Below are 24,333 nucleotides of genomic sequence, written 5' to 3'. Positions count from 1 at the left end.
CACCGGATTGAATTCCATTTGCCACTTTTATGCCCACCTGACCAGTCCATTGATATCTTCCTGCAGTCTACATCTTTCCTCCTCACTATCAACCACACAGCCAATTTTTGTATCATCTTCAAACTTCTTGATCAAGCCCCTCACATTCAAGTCCAAATCATTTATATATACCACAAAAAGCAAGAGACCAAATACTGAGCCTTGTGGAACCCCAATTAAAAACACTCATCAACCATTACCCTTTGCTTCCTGCCACTGAGGCAATTTTGGATCCAACTAGCCACTTTCCCTTGGATCCCATGGGCTTTTATTGTTTTGACCAGTCTGCCATGTGGGACCATGTCAAAAGCCTTGCTAAAATCCATGTACACTACATTAAACATGTTACCCTCATTGACCCTTCTTGTTACCGCCTCAAAAAATTCAATCTAGTCAGACACGACCATTCCTTAACAAATCAATGTTGATTATCCTTGACTAATCCGTGCCTTTCTAAAAGATGGTTTATATTGTCTCTCAGAAGTGATTCCAATAATTTGCCCATCACCGAGGTTAGACTGACTGGCCTGTAATTACAAGGTCTATCCTTTTCTCCCTTTTTAAACAACTGATTAAGCTTCGTGGCAAATATTTTGTTAAAAGTTCATTTTCGTGAATTATTCCCTCAAGTTGAGTATCACCAGCATTTCTCATAGCAAGCTGCCTCTTTAGGGGAGGGCTGTCTTCACCATGGAACTCTTCATGGTGTTTCCTGTTCAACACAGCTGACAGGACTGTTTACTTGAGGTGGGTCTCCAACTATCAACCTCTCCCAGGTTTGGTGCAACAGCCCAGTTGCATTAAATTCTTCGCTGTGAATAGGGCCACCGCAATAATCGATATGTAGCAGCGCATGCACACACGCTGCAGGGCTCGCAAACCGAAACTCCGGTTTGCGCATGCGCAGTTGACCTTAGTTTTAGACCCCAGCCACTGGAAGTGAGGTAACCACCATTAGGAAGCCAGCCATGCCTGGAGGGAGCTACTGAGACCAAACCTGCTTACAGCCACGTTCTCAAAAATTGGTTGTGTTAGCACTGTGCGTTCTCTGAACTCTGTAATGTCAGCACCCACTCTAAGGCCTTGACATCCTTCCTAAAGTGGACAGAATTGGGCACAATACTCCAGCTGGGAACTAACCAGTGTTTTATAAAGGTTTACCTTAACTTCCTTGCTTTTGCACTCTATGTTTATAAAGCCGAGGATTTCATATGCCTTTTTAACAGCCTTCTCAACTTGTCCTGCCACATTCAAAAACTTGTATACGTACACCCCCAGGTCTCTCTATTCCTGCACCCCCTTTAAAATTGTACCATTTAGTTAATATTGTCTCTCCTCATTCTTCCTGCCAAAATGAATCATTTCACACTTCTCGGCCTTAAATTTCATCTGCCCATTTCACCAGACCATCTATGGCCTCCTGAAGTCTGTTACTACTCTGTTTGCTACATTTTCCAGTTTGGTGTCATCTGCAAACTGTGAAATTATGCCCTGCGTACCCAAGTCCAGGTCATGAATAGATATCAAAAAGAGCAGAGGTCCCAACACCGATCCCAGGGAACACCACAGTAAATTTCCCTCCAATCTAAATAAAAACAGTTCACCACCACACTCTGCTTTCTGTCCCTTAGTCAATTTTGTATCCATGCAGCCACTGCCCCTTTAATCCCATGGGCTTCAATTTTGCTAACAAGCCTATTATGTGGTACTTTATCAAACACCTTTTGAAAGTCCATATACACATCAACCGCACTACCCTCATCAACCCTATTCCTTACTTAATCAAAGAACTCAATCAGGTTAGTCAAACACGATTTGCCTTTAACAAATCCGTGCTGGCTTTCATTTATTAGCCCATATTTTTCCAAGTGCCTTTTTCCCGAGGTTTGGGGGAATTTTCCCGGCTCCTCGGAAGGAAGCAGAAGAGGTTTCCTTGAATGAAGAATTCATGAGCCGGTTCTGTGCCTCGTTGGCATAACAATGAAAGAAAAGAACATGAAATAAAAAATGAGGCGTGTAGCGACAATGAAGTTTTCCACAGCGAGTTGTAACCCGAACCTTATCAGATATATCTTATTATAAACGGTATTTAACCGCTGAGCTGAGGAGCGTGAGAGAGGGAAGGCACCTGATTAACGGGCGCGAGCGGAGCTTCAAAACCCAACGGTCAAAGCGCGAGCGGCTCGAGAGAGAGGAGGCTGTGATTGGAGGATGAGCGAACGGCTGGGGAGAGGAGGCTGTGATTGGAGGATGTGTGGCCGGAGAGAGGAAGCTGTGATTGGAGGATGAGCGAGCGGGCGGAGAGAGGAAGCTGTGATTGGAGGATGAGCGAGCGGCAGGGAAGAGGAAGCTGTGATTGGAGGATGAGCGAGCAGGGGGCGGGACCGAGCACTCAAACCCCAACGGTCAAAGCGCGAGCGGCCGGAGAGGGCGGGGAATAAGGTGAGCCTGTGATTGGAGGATTGGCGAGCACGAGGTGTGTGGTTGGGGGGGACGACGACTCAGCAGCGCGCGCGCGGCGGGAAACGCCTCCGAGCCCCGGGAAAGTTCTAGGGCTCCGGATTCATCGGGCGAGGTTTCGGGGAAACGTCCCCAGAGTCAGTCCGCCTCTGAGGGGGAGTCGGCCGGCCGGCCGGATGGAACTGTTCCAGGGGCGGGTTCCAGTTCCGACATCACAGCTGTAAACAGATGTTTCTTAGTGTCCAGAAGCTGTCAGTTTGCGCCCCTGCAGCGTGTGCGCATGCGCAGTCACGCATGGACTGCGCGTACCCAACTCAGGCGCATGCGCAGCGTGTGGTTACCGTGGTGACCCTGCTCACAGCTGGTTATAATGCTCTCGGTTTCGTCTCCACGTGTAAAAGTCGACGGGACATAGACTAGTTTATAATAATAATAATAATAATAATAATAATAATAATTCCATGAGTATTTCAGTGAACTTCGTCGTGAAATTGCTGAACAGAAGGCAGCTCAGTTACATCGATACGAAAAGCAGTTTGAATGAGGAAGTGCTGAGTGTGAACATGGCTTCCAGGCAGCAGGCCGAGAGTTGGACCGAGGAGACAATTTGCCCCATTTGTCTTGATTTCTTCACCGATCCGGTTATACTGGAGTGTGGACACAACTTCTGCCGCTCCTGTATCACACCGTGTTGGGGAAAGGAGAGAAAATCCTGCCCGGAATGTAGAGAGGAGTTTCCGGAAAGAAACCTCAAGGTTAATCGGGCCTTAGCGAGTCTGGCCGAGAAAGCTCGAAAATTAAACCTGGATCCGAAAAAGGAAAGTAAACTTCACTGTGAGGAACATCAGGAAGAACTGAAGCTGTTTTGTGAAACTGACCAGAAATTGATCTGTCTTATTTGTAGAGATTCGCGGGAACACAAATCTCACAACTTCATGCCGATTAAAGAAGCTGTTGAAATGTACAAGGTAAAATGGAACAGATTTGATCACCTGATTATTTTATCACATTTTCATGGTCTAACACTTTATTCTGTGATTTTCTATCCCAATCCCAGGATCAGCTGAAATCTTCCTTAGATTCTCTCACAGAGAAGAAAACAGCGGTTCTCGAAACGGAACTGAAACAAAAACAGAAGATTTCCGAAGTTAGGGTAAGGTCTCCCAGTGCTGATTTTCTGCGATCTCGGTTAGTTTTGTTCCTTTATCGTGGTACATTATTATTTTTCACATTTCATTTTGTAGGAACAGTCGAACTGTCTGCAGACCCGCATCACATCCGAGTTCGCTAAAATGCACCAGATTCTCACTGAGAAAGAGCAGCGTTTAATCAGAGATCTCAGGGAACAAGAGGGGAAGATTCTAGAAACAATGGAGGAAAATCTTCGAGAAATTCAAGAGAATTTAAATCTTATTCAGGAGAAGCTCTCAAAGTTGCAAAAACAGATGGAGCAAAAAGACGGACTGATATTTCTGAAGGTGAGGATTATATTTCCGTTTAGTGCAGTGAAAGTGCACACAGTAACAAAATAAGGATAAATCCTTATTGGATTTAAAGACCTCTATCAGGTCACCTCTCAGTCTTTTTTCCCAAGAAAAACAGCCTCAGCCTGTTCAATCTTTCCTGATAACTATCACCTCTCCGTTCTGGTATCATTCTTGTAAACCTTTTTCATGCTTTCTCCAGTGCTTCTATACCCTTTTTGTAATATCACCTTTCTATCTGTATGTCCGCAGCAGCGAGAATTCAGAATCATCAGCAGCTTGTAACAATTTGGGTGCAATTTCTGTTGTCCGGATGTAGACGGTCAGTCTCTTGTCAACTCAGATTTGTGATTTATTTATTTCAGGAGAAAACTTGTCAGAAGAGGAGGTAGGAAATGCTTTTTACTGAAACTCTGCACAGTTTGGTAAAATAACTCAGAAAAGTGTTAATGGTCAATTTATAACCAACTATTTAATATTTGCAGGATTATCGACGATGGTCAAACCCTGACATTAGCAGATGTTGCCCTACCTATCAAAAAATTCAACGGCCCTTTACAGTACACAGTGTGGAGAGAAATGATTGATGCCATTATCCTCGGTAAAACTTACAGGTTCTTTGTCCTGTTTTATAACTTAATTTTATGTATAACAAATCAAATGAGATCAAAGGGAGTATCTTTAAGTACCAAGTAGTTGCAAAGGATCGGGGTTAAAACTGGCCCTGAATGGAATTAGTGTTATTCATGCACCAAATCCACCTTCCAAACAGCATCGTCTTCATCTAGTCAGCTGAAAATTTCAGCTCTCCCAACATGACCAATACAGGGACCCTCAGATCAACCACTGACTCCAGAAACCTGCAATATTTTACAAACTTCAGCAACAGGTAACCCACCCTCCTCACCCACAACTCCCCACCCCCATTCTCAGCTTAACCTTTCCTCCTAGTACAATATGACATCCTTCTGATGTATCGCCACCTTGTGTGCCTGACCAAGGTGGAGAAAGGAAGCCTGGGAATAAGGCTTTGCCTGCCCATTGTGGGAGGAGGAGTGGCGAGGGGTATGAAGTTAACTGGTGCTCACTGTGGACGTAGGGAGCAAGCACCGGATTGCAATCCACTTCCTGAAAGTGTCACCCAGACTTATTCTCTCAATTGTCTTGAGGAAACATTCCATTCGCCCGAGACGAATGTCTTTTATACATCTATCAGGGTAGAGGTATGACAATAGTGTGAAGGTTCCTATTGATTAGTGTGACTACCCACTGCTCTTGCCTGAGTAGAAGGCGGCCAGCATTTGTCCCACCCACTTATTGACTTCTGAGGGCGGTGAGGAGCATCATCTGTAGAAATGCCACTTCCACCTGTCCTTTTATGAAGATCAATTTTGTTTTGCCTGATTGTTTTAGGGTCTATTGAGATTCATGGATTTGATTTTGTTGATAGAGCGGTATTCAGGGTGATGTTGGTTTGTTGTGTCCAGGGTGTTTTTTTCTGTTGGGGGAGGGGTCGCTGAATCTGGGCGCTGCCCGGTTGTTCCAGTTTTGCTTGCGTTCCTGGTCAGACTGTTGGACAGATCGAGTTGTGGGCAGCAGCTTCTTTATCCCCTTGCTGCTCTACTTTTTCCCCCTTGAATTCTTTATTCACTCCCTTCCTTACTGTTTACCCTGCGTTAGCTCCTTCCCTCCCTCCCTCTGTGGATCTATTCTTGTTCCCATTCCCTCTGAGTTTAGTTTCCCTCCGTTCTCTCTTGTTTCTCTCTTCCCTTCTGCAGTTGTCACCTCCTTACTTTTTCTCTATTTCTTCCCTTCTTTCTTTCCCTCTGGTGTCTGTATCCTCTGCCAATCAGTGCGATTGATGAGGCGAATGTAGGGGTATGAGGGGCGACGCCTCCGGGCCGAGATTGTGCCCCCAATCCATGTCAGAGCCTCTTGGCGCCGGTTCCTTGTGTATCTCTAAAGGCCCCTGAGTCACTCTGCAGGGGCTGAGAGCCGCAGGGGCCTGGGAGGGCTGCAGGGTTCCTTGTAGTGGGTCGGAATTAAAGCAGGACGCCGGGGCTGAAGAAAGGCAAAAATAAAACACAATGTGCGCCCAGTCCCCGCTCAGCTTTTACCAGGTTGGGAAGGCAGAGCGGTCCCAGGAGTGTAAACCCTGGGGTCGGAGCAGGTTCCAATAACAGAACCTGGAGCCCTTTAAACACACCGGAGGTCCCGGGAATCCCCCGAGTGGGCACTTTAAACAGAAAAGTGTTTGAATAAATCACAGCAACAAACTAAATCACTGACTGTTATTTTCACTTTTCCCCAGCTCCAGCCTCTCTGACTCTGGATCTGAACACAGCGAATCCCTGGCTCATCGTGTCTGAGGACCGAACCAGTGTGAGACATGGAAACAAGCGGCAGCTGCTCCCTAACACCCCGGAGAGGTTTGATCCTTGGGCCTATGTCCTGGGATCGGAGGGATTCACATCAGGGAGACATTACTGGGAGGTGGAGGTGGGGGAAAAGTCTGTGTGGGGTGTGGGAGTGGCCCGAGAGTCTGCCGACCGGAAAGGGGGAGTTGAACTGAGACCTGACACTGGCTACTGGGTTGTGTGGCTGTTCCCCGAAAGTGATTATTTTGCTGGCACCTCCCCATCGACCCTCCTCACCCTGAGTGTGGATCCCCGGAGGATCGGGGTGTACCTGGACTATGAGGGTGGTCAGGTGTCATTTTACAATGCGGACAACATGTCCCATCTCCACACTTTCACCCACACTTTCACTGAGAGAATCTTTCCGATCTTCAATCCGGGACCGAATGACGGCGGGAAAAACTCAGCACCGCTGACAATCTGTGGGGTTAAAGGTCACTAACAGGCCCATCCCATAATTCCACACCGCCTCCTGCCAGCTGCAAACTGCTGGGCGTCGGTCTCAATCACAGATGGTGCGGATGGTGCAAATGTCACCTGAGGTCAGGACGGGTACAACCGAGTGACAATGTCTTGTTGGTGATATTTGTTTGTTTAATCGGTGCAGTGGAACAAACTCATGGCAACTGGTCCAGAGATTCCTGTAAAATTAAATAAAAAACCTCAAGAATATCATCGGGGCGCAGAGACAGAGGAGAATTAAAACATGGGCAGTGCTTCCTCAGTCCTGCCCTGAAGTGTCAGCCTGGATTATGTGCTCAAGTCTGTGGAGTGGAAGAGAGGCAAGAGTGTTCCCACTGAGTGAAGGCTGTCAGTGAGTCAAGGCACACTCTGTGAATGGTGCTGAAATAGCTGAGGAGAAAGCTGGAAGAGACCCAGGAGAGTAAACGCAATGTAATTATGGCCAAACAATGTGGACCATCAATCAACACCAACAAGCTAATAGGATGTTGAACTACCCGATGTCTAGACAGGGCAACCAGAGTGGCTGTAACAAAGGCTGGTTTTGGGGAGTCTGGAGGAGCGTTCCTGCTCCTTCCGGTCCCCAGTAATGAAGGGGAACTTTCCTTCGGGATCCTCTTTGGCTGGACTGCCAGCTGATAGTGCTCGGAGTGTACACAGTGTACGGTCTGCCCAGATCAGTCAAAAAATGTTAATCGGGGTCGTGTGTACATCTAGAGAAGCTGGAGTTGCTCTCCTTAGAGCAAAGAAGGTTTAGAGGAGATCTAATGGAATCATAGAAAATTTACGGCACAGAAGGCCATTCGGCCCATCGGGTCTGCTCCGGCCGAAAATGAGCCACCCGGCCGAATCCCACTTTCCAGTACTTGGTCCGTAGCCTTGTAGGTTCCGGCACTTCAGGTGCACATCCAGGTACTTTTTAAATAAGTTGAGGGTTTCTGCCCCTACGACCCTTACAGGCAGTGACTTCCAGGCCGCCACCACCCTCTGGGCGAAAACATTTTTGCTCAGCTCCCCATTAATCCTTCTACCAACCACTTTAAATCTATGCCCTCTGGTTATTGACCTCTCTGCTAAGGGAAATAGGTCCTTCCTATCCACTCTATCTAGGCCCCTCATAATTTTTTTACACCTCAATTAAATTACACCTCAGCTTCCTCTGTTCCATTGAGAACAATCCCAGCCTATCCAATCTTTCCTCATAGCTAAAATCCTCCAGTCCTGGCACTATCCTCGTAAATCCCCTCTGTACCCTCTCTCGTGCAATTACGTCCTTCTAATGTGGTGACCAGAACTGTACCCAGTACTCAACTTGTGGCCTAACCAGTGTTTTATACAGTTTCAGCATAACCTCCCTGCTCTTATATTCTATGCCTCAGCTAATAAAGGAAAGTATTCCATATGCCTTCTTGACCACCTTATCTACCTGTCCTGCTACCTCCAGGGATCTGTGGACATGCACTCCAAGGTCCCTCACTTCCTCTACACTTTTCAGTATCCTCCCATTTTATTGTGTACTCCCTTGCCTTGTTTGCCCTCCCCAAATGCATTACCTCGCACTTCTGGATTGAATTCCATTTGCCACTTTTCTCCTCACCTGACCAGTCCATTGATATCTTCCTGCAGTCTACAGCTTTCCTCCTCACTAGCAACTGCACGGCCAATTTTTGTATCATCTGCAAACTTCTTAATCATGCCCCCTACCTACATTTAAGTCCAAATCATTAATATATATATATATCACAAAAAGCAAGGGACCTAGTACTGAGCCCTGCGAAACCTCACTGGAAACAGCCTTCCAGTCATAAAAACACCCGTCGACCATTACCCTTTGGTTCCTGCCACTGAGCCAATTTTGGATCCAACTTGCCACTCTTCCCTTGGATCTCATGGGCTTGTACTTTTTTGACCAGACTGCCATGTGGGACCTTGTCAAAAGCCTTGCCAAAGTCCATGTAGACTACATCAAATGCACTACCCTCATCAACCCTCCTTGTTACCACCTCAAAAAATTCAATCAAGTTAGTCAGACACGACCTGCCCTTAACAAATTCACACTGACTGTCCTTGACTAATCCGTGCCTTTCTAAGTGATGGTTTATCCTGTCCCTCAGAATTGATTCCAATAATTTGCCCACCACAGAGGTTAGACTGACTGACCTGTAATTACTCGGTCTATTCCTCGCTCCTTTTTTAAACAATGGTACAATAAAGGTGTTCAAAATCATGAAGGGTTTTGACAGAGTAAATAAGGAGAAACTGTTTCTAGCGGCAGGAGGGTCGGTAACCAGAGGACACAGATTTTAAGGTAATTGGCAAAAGATCGAGAGGATAAGCATTTTTTTAATGCAGCGAGTTGTTATGATCTGGAATGCACTGCATGAAAGGGAGTTGAATGAATACTTGAAGCCGAAAAATTTGTCGGGCTATGGGGAAAGAACAGGGGAGTGGGAATATTTGGATAGCTCTTTCAAAGAGACAGTACAGGCCGGGGCCACAGCAACGAGGCGGTACGTCACTGCCCACCATTTTTGCGGCACTACCACCTTTTTTTCACCAGCGGGAGGCCTGGAAATTCATCCTGAAGTGCCATCAACACGTGGAGAGACGTTCCAGATAGAATAATGGAGTCAACATCCCTGGAATAATTTAAGAAACAATTCGATACTACAATGGGAGGATGTTAAGATCTCTCTGCATGGATGAATGGATAGATTTAGATGGGCAGAATGGCCTTCCTCATCTCTAATTATCTTGGAATCTTTTGCAATCACTTTAATGTGAGTGTCAGGATGGTGGCAGCAAGATCAATCTATTAAGCACAAAACACTCAGTGTGAGCGAAGGTCTGTGTTTATTTGATTAGAAGGCAGCTGATCAGAACAGGAGGTAATGCATGCTCTTTATATAAGCTTTATGTAACTCAATAATTTACTGAAATGTTTATTTTCCCATTTTATTATGCCAACTGTGTCATATTTATAAAGTTAATGACCATGACTATATGTTGTCATTAGTCTGCCCTTTGTAAGAGCTCAGGAAATAAATCTTTAAATCCCAAATATTCAAAAATATGTCTAACATTTCTTCTCAAGGGCCACCAGTTTGGCATTTTTTTTTTGTTCAGGCCTCCTTTGATAAGAAGGGGGGGTTTAGGGTGTAACTTTATTTGGTTTTGATTTTCTTTTAAAATAATTTCCAGAGTAAAATAATGTTATTGTTCTGGTCAAGGATGCACTCCAGTCCCTACGGCAGCCACTGGTCGCCGAAAGCCTCAAGTGTACCAGCAGACACCGCGTGCTCCTCCAGGGCCACCCGGGCGTGGAAAATGCCGCAGAAGAGAGGCAGACAGCCGGAGCGACCACCCCCACGGGTCGCGTCTAGCCTCCACCTGTAGATGGCCACTTTGGACAAGCCCAGGAGCAGACCCACGAAGATGTCCTCCGACCTGCCCGCCCCCCCCTCCTCACCGGTGGCCAAAGACCAGGAGCGTGGGACTGAAGTGCAGCCAGAACTTGAGGAGCAGCTACAGTTTGGCTTATTGAAGCTACCTGAACACCACCAGTGAAGTAACGTCTGATGCATTACAAAGGCCTGTATGTTGTAATTCTTTAATGTCCTGCATATTGTAATGTCCAGTGCACTGCAGGTGCGTTAGCAGGGAGGGGGCGTGTTCAGGCTGTTCAAACACACCTGAAATTTCTATTTTTTTTAAGTATATCGGACCGCTCCTTCTTTGGAAAGAACGTGCCCTCGATCACTTGATAGAACCAAGAAACAAGCATCCATTGCGAGTCAGTTCTGCAATTTGACCAGAGGAAACCCATTAGTTGGGCTTGTGCTTCTAAATGTTCACTGTGATATTGCAGTGAATAGTAGTGAAGTTATTGATAGACTAGTAACCAGCGCTTGGACTTCCTGCTTTGGTGTTTTTGTCTGACGAGACTTTTTTCTTTTCATTTGCTTAATTTGAATTGTTAAATTAATGGAAGTAATAAAGGTGGTGAGACTGCTCTAAAACCACATGGACCCTCATTGGATGCAAATTCATTAAGAACAAAATAAAAATCAATGAAGGAATTCTGGAGGTGAAATTGGTCTTGGGTTGTAGTGTAAAATCGACTTCAATGGAAAAGGAAATCGGGCGGGTGTAAAACGGGCGGCTGATTCACGATCGCCTGTTTTACGCTCCTGTCCAAGACCAATATCACCCTCGTTCAGTCTGGTTTCCTGGGAGCGATATCAACCAGTGGGGCCTCACACGCTGCGCCCGGCTGATCACAGCATTGCGGGCGGACTGCCCACGATTTCTCTCCCACTCACATCACTTGATGAAAAACCGCGGGCAATGAAAGAGCAATTTTCTGATAAGCTGCCCAGACCATGTGAGGCTCTGCCAGTTACACATGGCCTCGTAAAATTCCACCCTGGCTCTTTACAGCTCCGGTGATATCCTCAATTTCCAGTAAAATATGTAACTGGCCAAACATGGGACATCTACACAGAGGGAAATGTGTAACAAATGATCTGGGATAAATTCTGAGGACAGTTCCACCTGTGAAAAGCAGCCTCTTGGTAAGTCAATTTCCTCACTTTTATTTTCTTCACTAAAATCGCTTTCATGCTCTTTTTGGATAAAATTGTGATTGTCGGTGATCTAAAGGCCAGTAAACATGAAATTAATAACCATTTCCACAACTGGAACGATTAAGAAAAATAAAAACAAACAGCTGGAAATCTGAAAGACAAATGCTGGACATACACCTGTGGAGAGAGAAGACAGGTTAACATTTTGGGTATACACCCTGCATTGGAACTGGGAACTGAAAAATCAGCAAGGGCCTCTGTGGGGCTGGGGGTAACAAAGGAGGGGGAGAGAAAAAATAAAGGGTAGGAGGAATAAGGAGACCACGTATTCCTTAGTAAATAAGAGTCTAAATGGGGTAGAGGAGCAAAGGGATCCAGGGGTACAGATTCACTAATCATTAAAAGTAGCAACGCAAGTTAACAAGGCCATAAAAAACACCAACAATGCACTGGGGTTCATTTCTTGAGGAATACAATTGAAAAGCAGGGAAGTTGTGTTAAACTTGTATAAAACCTTGCTTAGACCACACTTAGAGAACTGAGAGGTTATACCCATCAGGAAAGATTGAACAGGCTGTGGCTCTTTTCTCTAGAAAAAAGACTGAGAGGTGACCTGTCTTTAAAATTATGAAGGCGTTTGATAGAGTAGACCTAGAGCAGGATATGCGGATAGAGTTAGATGAAGTAGGGTGGGAGGAGGCTCGTGTGGAGCATAAACACCGGTATAGACTCGTTAGACTGAATGGCCTGTTTCTGTTCTGTAAGTTCAATGTAAAATTATGTTTAAAAAAAAATGGTCAATTGTAGAGAGGAAGTTACCCGGTAGAATGAGGTGCGGGGCAGGGACCTGATGATCTTCCTGCCTGTAATGTTGCTCCTCAGGTGGATGGTGACCCTCCATCACCTTGTTTGAGATGTCCAGGTCTTTCCTTCCGTTTCATCCTTCGCCTCATCCGGCGCTTTAACAAGAACAACTTTTAGTTTCCTCCTCCCAGGTGTTGGGGACCGCGGGCTTCACCGGCTCTTAGACCAGGGGATGTCCAAGATCCAGTTTCATGGCCATCTGATTCCACCGTGAATCTTCACCCATTCCCCGCCTTTCCCCCCTCACTGAAGCTGGTTTCTCCACCATGGCCATTGCCCAGACTTCCCCAATGGGCCGCCACCTTCAACCACCCTTAGATCAGGGGGTGTCCAACATACGGTCCGCGGGCCCGATCCCCGCCCCTAAAACAGTTCCATCCGGCCCGCCCTCAGAGGCGGACTGACTCTGGGGAAATTTCCCCGAAACCTCGCCCGATGAATCCGGAGCCCTGGAACTTTCTAAAGCCGCTCTTTCCCGGGGCTCGGAGGCGTTTCCCGCCGCGCGCTGCTGAGTCCCCCACACACCTCGTGCTCGCTGATCCTCCAATCACAGGCTCACTTTTTTTCCGGCCTCGCGCTTTGACTGTTGGGGTTTGAGCCCGTGCCCCCCCCCCCCCCCCCCACTCGCTCATCCTCCAATCACAGCTTCCTCTCCCCGGCCGCTCGCTCATCCTCCAATCACAGCTTCCTCTCCCCGGCCGCTCGCTCATCCTCCAATCACAGCTTCCCCTCTCCGGCCGCTCGCCCATCCTCCAATCACAGCTTCCTCTCCCCGGCCGCTCGCTCATCCTCCAATCACAGCTTCCTCTCCCCGGCCGCTCGCTCATCCTCCAATCACAGCTTCCTCTCCCCGGCCGCTCGCTCATCCTCCAATCACAGCTTCCTCTCCCCGGCCGCTCGCTCATCCTCCAATCACAGCTTCCTCTCCCCGGCCGCTCGCTCATCCTCCAATCACAGCTTCCTCTCCCCGGCCGCTCGCTCATCCTCCAATCACAGCTTCCTCTCCCCGGCCGCTCGCTCATCCTCCAATCACAGCTTCCTCTCCCCGGCCGCTCGCTCATCCTCCAATCACAGCTTCCTCTCCCCGGCCGCTCGCTCATCCTCCAATCACAGCTTCCTCTCCCCGGCCGCTCGCTCATCCTCCAATCACAGCTTCCCCTCCCCGGCCGCTCGCTCATCCTCCAATCACAGCTTCCCCTCCCCGGCCGCTCGCTCATCCTCCAATCACAGCTTCCTCTCCCCGGCCGCTCGCTCATCCTCCAATCACAGCTTCCCCTCTCCGGCCGCTCGCTCATCCTCCAATCACAGCTTCCCCTCCCCGGCCGCTCGCTCATCCTCCAATCATAGCTTCCCCTCCCCGGCCGCTCGCTCATCCTCCAATCACAGCTCCCCCTCCCCGGCCGCTCGCTCATCCTCCAATCACAGCTTCCCCTCTCCGGCCGCTCGCTCATCCTCCAATCATAGCTTCCTCTCCCCGGCCGCTCGCTCATCCTCCAATCACAGCTTCCCCTCTCCGGCCGCTCGCTCATCCTCCAATCACAGCTTCCCCTCCCCGGCCGCTCGCTCATCCTCCAATCACAGCTTCCCCTCCCCGGCCGCTCGCTCATCCTCCAATCACAGCTTCCCCTCCCCGGCCGCTCGCTCATCCTCCAATCACAGCTTCCCCTCTCGGGCCGCTCATCCTCCAATCACAGCTTCCCCTCCCCGGCCGCTCGCTCATCCTCCAATCACAGCTTCCTCTCTCGGGCCGCTCATCCTCCAATCACAGCTTCCCCTCCCCGGCCGCTCGCTCATCCTCCAATCACAGCCTCCTCTCCCCGGCCGCTCGCGCTTTGACCGTTGGATTTTGAAGCTCTGCTCGCGCCCCTCCATCAGCCGCCTTCACACTCTCTCTGCAGAGGGGTGTCCCACTCCTCCGCTCTGCTGTTAAATACCGTTTATAATGAGATATATCTGATCAAAAAAGGTGGGGCAGGGAAATGGAAAAGCAGAGGGGGGTTCGACCGGGAGAGGTTCAGCTTTGCCCTACGTTAAAGGAGCAAAACACAAAGGCTGAGAAAAGGGAAGAGTTGAGAGAAAAGATGAAAAACTGGTTGAGTGAAGCGGAGTGGGATGAGGAGGTGGTGACAGTGAGCTTCCTCTTTGAGACCAAATCTATGGAGCACGTACACCGAGGGACCAAATCCAGGGACCGCTTACACTGAGAGACCAAATCCAGGGACCACTTATACCGAGACCATTAAATGGGAATCAGAGTGCCTCAGTATGGGGAATGGCCATGGTGGCAAAACCAACTCTAGTGAGGGCGAAAGGCGGGAAATAGGTGAAGATATCCCAGTGGAATCAGATGGAACTTGATGACAGTTTATTGTTAAAAGCCCTTTGCAGGCAGTCCGATGGTTGGATATAACCAGCGCAATGCCTGGACCCGCCTGTTCTTGTGCCAAAATCCCAAAGTCTAATGTGCCTGATGTCTTTTCCTGTGAGAAATCTAGAGATATGAAATAAGATTGGTGTCGGACCAGAAGAAGGTTCCTTAAATGAACAATTCATGAGCGTGCTCTGTGACTTGTCTGCGTCAGCTAAAACATTAGTTGAAAATGGATGGGTCTGGTGACCATGGTGTTGTCAATAGTGGATTCTACCCCTAACTCCCTAACCACTAGCCCCAACACCTAACCAATAACCACTAACCCTAAATCGTGTGGTGTCAATAGCGCGATGCAGGGCTATGCTGTGGTGTCAATAGCCACTGCAATGTCACCAATAACGCAGGTTGGCCACGTTGTCAATAGTCCGTCCGAGTGGGGAGAAAAGGTCATCGAAAGGAACCTTGAAAAAAGCCAGAAGGGAGAATTGAACAGTAAAGGTTACAGAGTAAAGCACGTAGATTGCCATGGGAAGGAAGGACTCCTATTTACCCCTCTTGAAGTTTTCCGCCCGCCCTACTGTGGAGGACCGAGAGATACTGCTTATAAGGTGTGTGCAGCAGAGAGTGTTATGTGCTTGTGGCTTGGAGTTAATAATCACTGAGGCAGCCAATTGCGCAGTCATTTGCTCCAAATATTGATGCAATGGTTCAACCTAAGAGGTGCCAGGTATCGGGGAGCAGCAGCGGCAGTAAATAAAATCTAAATGTAAATAAGTATCAATATTGCTCATTTATTTCTATTTTAATAACTTGCTGAATGTGGCCCACGTCAAGTGCCAGGGTATCGGACCAGGCCCACCATAGAAAATTAACTTGACACCCCTGCTCTGAGGCAAATCAGAAGAGAACCATCCTTTCCCTTGCAGTAATACAGAGTAATGTGCAGACTCGCCCCTGCCATTTTGCAACTGGCTACAGGTTCCTTCTTTAAAGAAAATCTCCCGCCTGTGCTGAATCTCAGCGCTATGACTGGCCGGAGTCAGCACCCCTGGGTTAGGGAGGTAAAAAAAGAAACTAGCCCCGGGTTCTGTCCTTGATCACTACCCAGCAACACCTGCCGGAGAGTGCACTTGTGTGGGCGCAGGTAAAAACTGGATTGGGATCAGCTGTGATGACTTCACTAGTAGAATAGGAATGCAAAAGGGACAGCGATGGGGAGAGGGAGTGGTGATCAGGAGGAGGGTGAGTGAGGCTGACACGATCTCTGCAGTGGAGTTGGGTGGATCACTCCTGCCCTTCCCGGCTGCACATTCAGGTAGTTATTTTTAAGATCTCTGGTTAAGCTGCTTATGGACCACGTTTACCTGAACTCAGCTGTCCCGGCACTGGCTGCGTTCGGGGCAACCCAATTTTACAAAGGGGGCCTCAAGCAGGCTTAGGTCCCCTATTTCCATATGCATAGGGTCCAGCGCCTGTTTCAGGCCTGGGTCCTGGACACCTCTTTTACTGCCTTTACCAATGTGGCGGGCGGCACATTTCTGGCATGTAATGAGTGCCCACTGTACGGGCACGGTGCCATCGAATTTCTAGGCCCACATGTTTCTCCGACACTCCCCATAACTATATAAAATTGGTGAAAGTATGTTCCTGAGTATAATGCAGTAGATTTTATTTGTTATCGCCTGGGTGTTACTTGGGCAGAGTACTGAAAGGAAAATTGGGGCAGAGGATCGTACGATGATAACAGAAACTGCCTGATTTCCCTTCCACTCATTTCAGTAGAAATTTATTTTTGGTTCTGTTCCCAGCGTCTGATCCGTCCGACCAGATTTTCCTTTCTGTTCCCCGCCCAGGTGATGCCTAATGCCGGATGGTGAAGACGAAAATCTACCCAATGTTGGATATGGTGACAGAAATGGGACATCTTGCACGATAGCATTGCACACACAATCTAAGCAACAGAACAATTTCTATCAAATCAGCGTTGATCTCTCCTCTCCTCTCCTTCTTTCCTCTCCATTTCCCAGCCTGAGTAAAATGCCCGTTTGTCAATCAGTCTGATGATGGGAGCACCCCAAAACATCACAGACTGTCTTTTCTCTTTGTAAATTCGATACTGTTTCATCCAGGTGTGAACAGCACTTCCAGGGACTCGAGAGTGATCCCTGACTGCGAACCGGGGCTGGATCCACCCACAGAAGCATGACATCAGCAGTTTAAATCAGGAAGTACTGAAACTGATAACAGCTTCCTGACAGCTCCTTGACATTTATGGTGCTTTGCATTTTAGGGTGAGCGGCTACAATCATGAACACAATTCAGTTTATTGATCTATACATTACACCGTGGTTTGTGGTCGTCAGTGAGTTCGGTCTGGAGAAAAGTGCAGTGGAATCTTGATCCCCGCCCATCTCCGCCTCCTCCTTCCCTCTCCCCAATCCCCTTCTCTCCTCCCCACCCCCAATGCCCACCCTCCATGGACCTGCACCCTCCCCGCCTGTTTCAATTATTTCCCCCTCCGTCCTCTAACACTGTTTGTCCTTTATACTGTTCTAGATTTTGTCTCCCTGTGTAAAAGTTGACAGGACATAGACTAGTTTATAATAATAATTTCCTGAGTATTGCAGTGAACTTCATCAGGAAATCGCTGATCTGAAGGTGTTCGGCAGCTCAGTGACATCGAAAATGAATGTGGTTTGAATGAGGAAGTGCTGAGACTGAACATGGCTTCCAGGCAGCAGGCCGAGAGTTGGACCGAGGAGGCAATTTGCCCCATTTGTCTTGATTTCTTCACCGATCCGGTTATACTGGAGTGTGGGCACAACTTCTGCCGCTCCTGTATCACACCGTGTTGGGGAAAGAAGGAGATAAACTCCTGCCCGGAATGTAGAGAGGAGTTTCCGGAAAGAAACCTCAGGGTTAATCGGGCCTTAGCGAATCTGGCTGAGAAAGCTCGAAAATTAAACCTGAATCGGAAAGAGAAGGAAAATAAACTTCACTGTGAGGAACATCAGGAAGAACTGAAGCTGTTTTGTGAAACTGACCAGAAATTGATCTGTTCCATTTGTAGAGATTCGCGGGAACACAAATCTCACAACTTCATGCCGATTAAAGAAGCTGTTGAAATGTACAAGGTAAAATGGAACAGATTTGATCAGCTGATTATTTTATCACATTTTCATGGTCTAACACTTTATTCTGTGATTTTCTATCCCAATCCCAGGATCAGCTGAAATCTTCCTTAGATTCTCTCATGGAGAAGAAAACGGCGGTTCTAGAAACGGAACAGAAACAAAAACAGCAGATTTCCGAAGTTAGGGTAAGGTCTCCTTGTGCTGATTTTCTGCGATCTCGGTTAGTTTTGTTCCATTTATACATAGAATCATAGAAGTTTACAACATGGAAACAGGCCCTTCGGCCCAACATGTCCATGTCGCCCAGTTTATACCACTAAGCTAGTCCCAGTTGCCTGCACTTGGCCCATATCCCTCTATACCCATCTTACCCATGTAACTGTCCAAATGCTTTTTAAAAGACAAAATTGTACCTGCCTCTACTACTGCCTCTGGCAGCTCATTCCAGACACTCACCACCTTTTGAGTGAAAAAATTGCTCCTCTGGACCCTTTTGTATCTCTCCCCTCTCACCTTAAATCTATGACTCCTCGTTATAGACTCCCCTACCTTTGGGAAAAGATTTTGACTATCTACCATATCTATGCCCCTCATAATTTTATAGACTTCTATAAGATCACCCCTTAACCTCCTACTCTCCAGGGAAAAAAGTCCCAGTCTATCTAACCTCTCCCTATAAGTCAAACCATCAAGTCCCGGTAACATCCTAGTAAATCTTTTCTGCACTCTTTCTAGTTTAATAATATCCTTTCTATAGTAGGGTGACCAGAACTGTACACAGTATTCCAAGTGTGGCCTTACTAATGTCTTGTACAACTTCAACAAGACATCCCAACTCCTGTATTCAATGTTCTGACCAATGAAACCAAGCATGCCGAATGCCTTCTTCACCACCCTATCCACCTGTGACTCCACTTTCAAGGAGCTATGAACCTGTACTCCTAGATCTCTTTGTTCTATAACTCTCCCCAACGCCCTACCATTAACGGAGTAGGTCCTGGTCCGATTCGATCTACCAAAATGCATCACCTCACATTTATCTAAATTAAACTCCATCTGCCATTCATCGGCCCACTGGCCCAATTTATCAAGATCCCGTTGCAATCCTAGATAACCTTCTTCACTGTCCACAATGCCACCAATCTTGGTGTCATCTGCAAACTTACTAACCATTCCTCCTAAATTCTCATCCAAATCATTAATATAAATAACAAATAACAGCGGACCCAGCACCGATCCCTGAGGCACACCGCTGGTCACAGGCCTCCAGTCTGAAAAACAACCCTCTACAACCACTCTCTGTCTTCTGTCGTCAAGAATAATTTTGTATCCAATTGGCTACCTCACCTTGGATCCCGTGAGTTTTAACCTTATGTAACAACCTACCATGCGGTACCTTGTCAAAGGCTTTGCTAAAGTCCATGTAGACCACGTCTACTGCACAGCCCTCATCTATCTTCTTGGTTACCCCTTCAAAAAACTCAATCAAATTCGTGAGACATGATTTTCCTCTCACAAAACCATGCTGACTGTTCCTAATCAGTCCCTGCCTCTCCAAATGCTTGTAGATCCTGTCTCTCAGAATACCCTCTAACAACTTACCCACTATAGAAGACAGGCTCACCGGTCTGTAGTTCCCAGGCTTTTCCCTGCCGCCCTTCTTAAACAAAGGCACAACATTTGCTACCCTCCAATCTTCAGGCACCTCACCTGTAGCTGTCGATGATTCAAATATCTCTGCTAGGGGACCCGCAATTTCCTCCCTAACCTCCCATAGCGTCCTGGGATACGTTTCATCAGGTCCCGGAGATTTATCTACCTTGATGCGCGTTAAGACTTCCAGCACCTCCCTCTCTGTAATATGTACAGTCCTCAAGACATCACTATTTATTTCCCCAAGTTCATTCATTCAGGATCTCACCCATCTCTTGTGGTTCCGCACATAGATGACCTTGTTGATCCTTAAGAGGCCCTACTCTCTCCCTAGTTACTCTTTTGCCCTTTATGTACTTGTAGAAGCTTATTATTATTTTTCACATTTCAATTTGTAGGAACAGTCAAACTGTCTGCAGACCCGCATCACATCCGAGTTCGCTAAAATGCACCAGATTCTCACTGAGAAAGAGCAGCGTTTAATCAGCAATCTCAGGAAACAAGAGGGGAAGATTCTAGAAACAATGGAGGAAAATCTTCGAGAAATTCAAGAGAATTTAAATTCTATTCAGGAGAAGCTCTCAAAGTTGCAAAAACAGATGGAGCGAAAAGACGGACTGATGTTTCTGAAGGTGAGGATTATATTTCAGTTTAGTTCAGTGAAAGTCCACACAGTCACAAAATGATGGGCGAGAATTTGTAAATAAATGCAGCATTTCCCCAATAAGTCAAAATTGATTTAAACTGATCGACTGTTTTGTCTGTTTCTGAGTGGATCTGCTATTGTCACCGAACTAATCGGCCTCCCACAATATCTACTGAATCCCGGGAATACCTGCAACCTCCCCAGGAATGAGTTGCCGTGATCTTGACACTTAGCTTGTAATTATTTCTGTGTTGCCCAAGTTTAATATTCTCCTGAAACTCACATTGTAATCCAGTTACACTTCCGTGTTGTGAGCGTGGGTGTGTCTGGTAGGGTGGGTGTGAGAGTCAATTTGTGAGCCAGAAATTGCTCCCGAAATAATGGAGGAGCTCAACAGCGCTCTCCGTTTTTAATGGTGAATCGAAGGAGCAAGTTGCAGATGCGCACTAAAACGCAGAAATTGTGACCTATTGGTTCGCCAGCGATTTGACAGCTTCGAATTAAAGGGCTGCATGCTGCAATCATTGAAATCACTGAAAAATCGCAAACTTGCTCATCTGCCCAGCTGGAAAGTAACTAATTACACCACCAAACAGGTACGCTTAAAAATACCAGGTCTAAACTATGTTTTAAAAGCGCAGTTAGCCTTAATGACTGCAAAACAACTAAAAATTAAATTTTAAAAATGTGGAGTCTCATATTACTTTTTATTTTAATAGATTTCGGTCATTAAAAGAAAAATTTTTTAAATGTAAACATTAATTTTTTTTACTTTTCCCTTCTGTCTCTTTAATTTAATTCCATTATTTCTTTGGCTCCTTGTAAATAAAAGTTTAATTTTTTTTTATAATGACAGAATTTGTGGGCATGTCTTCTATTCTCACAGACTGTTCCATGCACATCAATTTAGCCTGCTCAGAGGCTGGGTTGATAGCGCACAATTCTTTAAAAGTTCAAAATCAAGCAAGCCGTGCCACAAAGCCCGCAGCAAGTACTTTCGTTCATTTAATTGGCAGGAGCTGCAGCCATCGTTACCTCGCCGCTCTGCGTTCTGGTCCACTGTGTCTGTGAGTGGGACTGATGTTAATTTCCAGAACCTGGCTCACAAATCAGATTTTTCAACTATATTCTGTTTCTATCAGATGGATTTAATACTTTTGGTGTAATTTCTGCTGTCTGGTTTCCAAATATATCCTACATAGAATTTTACAGTACACAAACAGGCCATTCGGCCCAACAGGTCTATGCTGGTGTTTATGCTCCACACGAGCCTCCTCCCACCCTACTTCATCTCACCCTATCACCATATCCTTCTATTCCTTCCTCTCTCGTGTACTTATCTAGCTACCCCTTAAATGCGCATGTGCTATTCGCCTCAACCACTCCATCTGGTAGCGAGTTCCACATTCTAACCACTCTCTGAATAAAGAAGTTTCTACTGAATTCCTTATTGGATTTATTAGTGACTATCTTATGGCGCCTAGCTTTGGACTCCCCAACAAGTGAAAACACCTTCTCTACATCTACCCCATCGAACCCTTTCATAATTTTAAAGACCTCTATAAGACGTCTTCTCATTTCTAAAGAAAAGAGCCCCAGCCTGTTCAGTCTTTTCTGAAAGTTGTATCTTGTCAGTTCTGGTATCATCCTTGTAAATCTTTTTTGCACTTTCTCCAGTGCTTGTATATCCTTTTTGGAATATCGTCTTTCTATCTGTGTGTCCACAGCAGTGAGAATTCTGAATTATCAGCAGCTTGTAACAATTTGGATGTAATTTCTGCTGTCCTGATATAGTCAGTCTCTGTCAACTTAGTTTTGTGTTTATTTATTTCAGGAGAAAACTTGTCAAAAGAGGAGGTAGGAAATGCTCTTTACTGAAACTCTGCACATTTTGGTAAAATAACTCAGAAAATGTTTATGGTCAATTTATAATCAATTGTTTAATATTTACAGGATTAGTGAGGACTATCATCAGCTGTCATTAGCAGATGCCGCCCTGTCTATCGAAAAATTCAACGGCCCTTTACAGTACACAGTGTGGAGAGAAATGATTGATGCCATTAACCCCGGTAAAACTGATATAGGTTCCTTTGTCCTGATTTATGACTCATTTCTTTGTATAACGAATAAGATTATATCAAAGAGAGTATCTTTAAGTACTAAGTAGTTGCAAAGGATCGCGGTTAAAACCAGCCCTGAGTGGAATTAAAGTGTTATTCATGCACCAAATCCACCTTCTAAAAAGCATCACCTTCAACTCGTCAGCTGAAAATTTGAGCTCTCCCAATAAGACCAATACAGGGACCCTCAGATGAACCACTGCCTCCAGAAAGCTGCAATACTTTGCAAACCTCAGCAAGAGACAACCCACCCAGTGGAACCTTTCCTCCTTTACAACACGTCATCCTCCTGATGTATCTCCACCTTGTGTGCGAGGCTCATGTCCACGACCAAAGTCGGCACAGGAAGCCTGAGGAAGCTTGGGAATGAGGCTTTGTCTGCCCTTTGAGGGGGGAGGAGTATGGAGACAAGGACACAGACACACTTAGTCACAATCATGTTAATACATATCAACAGAAAGGTTGCCATCCAGTGCTCATTGTAGAAAACTAAATCCCTCCTCAATATTGAGCTGGGTCTCACTGTGGACGTGGGGAGCAAGCACCAGATTGCAACCCACTTCCTGAAAGTATCACCGAGGCTTATTCTCTCAATTGTCTTGAGGATACATTCCACTCACCCGAGATGAATGTTTTTTATTTACCCAGGGAGAGTATAAGGGGAGAGGTATGTCAGTGGGGCATCACATTGAATAGCCTCTGGTGTTATACCTCCACATGTGGCCCCGTATGAAGCCTGTTTGTTTGCATGGACCAGGCCAGATGGTTAAGATCTTGGTCAATATTTTCTAGTCAATATTGAGGAGGGATTTAGTTTTCTGGATGGCAGTCTTTCTGTTGATATGTATTAACATGATTGTGACTAAGTCTGTCTGCATCCTTGTCTCCAGCACATGGTGTAGGAGTTTCAGTAGGAGGAGAATTTACTCCGCGGTTAGGGCCTTGTAAAACTCGGTCGGGGAGCTATTAGCTGGTGTGGGACCAGGTCATTACTTTGCCCCTAAATTACTCCGGCTGCTTGTCCTTGTGCCCCGTGTCCGCTGGGAGCTTGACCCGTTCGGAGGGAAGAGCACAGTTCGGGTCTCCACTCATGGTTACTGTGTTGTCCATACGTGGGGCGAGTGTGAGGAATGCTGATGTGGGGAACGCGGGGTCTCCTCACTCGGGGCACAGAACTGAAGCATCACTTTGGGTTCTCCTGTTATTTGAATTTCATTAGGATGGAGCGGCTTCCTTCTCCAGGAATGTGTATCGCCAGAGTAATGAGGAGGTTCCTGTTGATTAGTGTGACTACCTCCAGCTCCTGGCTGAGTAGAAGGCGGCCAGCATTTGTCCCACCCACTCGCTCATAAACTTGGTGTGTTCTGAGGGTGGTGAGGAGGGTCTCCTGTAGAAATGCCACTTCCATCTGTCCTTTTATGTAGATCAGGTTTGTTTTATTTGATTATGTATTGGAGTCTGTTGAGATTCATGGATATAATTTTGTTAATGGGCTGTATTCAGGGTGATGTCGGTTTTCTGTGTCCAGGGTATTTTTTTCTGTTGTGGGGGGGTGGTTGTTCCAGTTTATTTTGTGTTCCTGGTCAGACTGTTGGACAGATCGCATTGTGGGCAGCAGCTTCTTTATCCCCTTGCTTTTCTGCTTCTCTCCCTTGAATTCTTCATTCTCTCCCTTCCTTACTGTTTGCCCCTCGTTAGCTCCTTCCCTCCATCCCTCTGTGGGATCTGCTCTTGTTCCCATTCCCTTTGCTGAGTTTAGTTTCCCTCCATTCTTGCTTCTCCCTACCCTTTTGCTGCAGTTTCCCGCCTTACTTTTTCTCTTCTTTTGCTCTTTTCCTTCCCTTCTTTCTTTCCCTTTGGTGTCTGTATCTTCCCCCCTCTCCCCTCTTCGATTGCGTTGATTGGTGATGTGGGGGTATCGGGTATTTCGGGCCGAGATTGTGCCTCCAATCCACATCGGAGCCTCTTGGCACCGGTTCCTTGTGTATCTCTAAAGGCCCGTGGGTCACTCTGCAGGGGCTGAGAGCCGCAGGGGACTGGGGGGCCGCAGGGTTCCTTGTAGCGGGTCGGGATCGAAGCAGGACACTGGGGGGCTGA

At 46.7% G+C, this 24,333-nt stretch overlaps 2 protein-coding genes across 2 annotated transcripts in view; both read left to right on the top strand.

The window, feature by feature from the left end:
- The first annotated feature begins 2,694 nt into the window (after nt 1–2,694).
- On the top strand, nt 2,695–10,790 carry LOC137305118 (nuclear factor 7, brain-like). Its single transcript, XM_067973904.1, has 6 exons — nt 2,695–3,467; nt 3,557–3,652; nt 3,744–3,977; nt 4,349–4,371; nt 4,469–4,584; nt 6,295–10,790. The coding sequence occupies exons 1-6, from the start codon at nt 2,961–2,963 to the stop codon at nt 6,840–6,842; spliced, it is 1,524 nt and encodes a 507-aa protein (XP_067830005.1). The 5' UTR covers nt 2,695–2,960; the 3' UTR covers nt 6,843–10,790.
- Nucleotides 10,791–17,040: 6,250 nt separating this feature from the next.
- Nucleotides 17,041–24,333, top strand: part of LOC137304974 (uncharacterized) — a 45,408-nt gene continuing 38,115 nt past the window's right edge. The window contains exons 1-5 of the mRNA XM_067973749.1: nt 17,041–17,817; nt 17,907–18,002; nt 19,869–20,102; nt 21,951–21,973; nt 22,070–22,185. Of these exons, the coding sequence (XP_067829850.1) occupies nt 17,407–17,817; nt 17,907–18,002; nt 19,869–20,102; nt 21,951–21,973; nt 22,070–22,185 (880 nt within the window). The 5' untranslated portion in view covers nt 17,041–17,406. The remainder of the gene's footprint in view (nt 17,818–17,906; nt 18,003–19,868; nt 20,103–21,950; nt 21,974–22,069; nt 22,186–24,333) is intronic.

This window comes from Heptranchias perlo, chromosome 39 (assembly GCF_035084215.1).
Source record: "Heptranchias perlo isolate sHepPer1 chromosome 39, sHepPer1.hap1, whole genome shotgun sequence".
Classification (NCBI taxonomy): domain Eukaryota; kingdom Metazoa; phylum Chordata; class Chondrichthyes; order Hexanchiformes; family Hexanchidae; genus Heptranchias; species Heptranchias perlo.
Note: the sequence above shows the minus strand (reverse complement) of the source record. Positions and strands in the feature narration are given on the sequence as shown.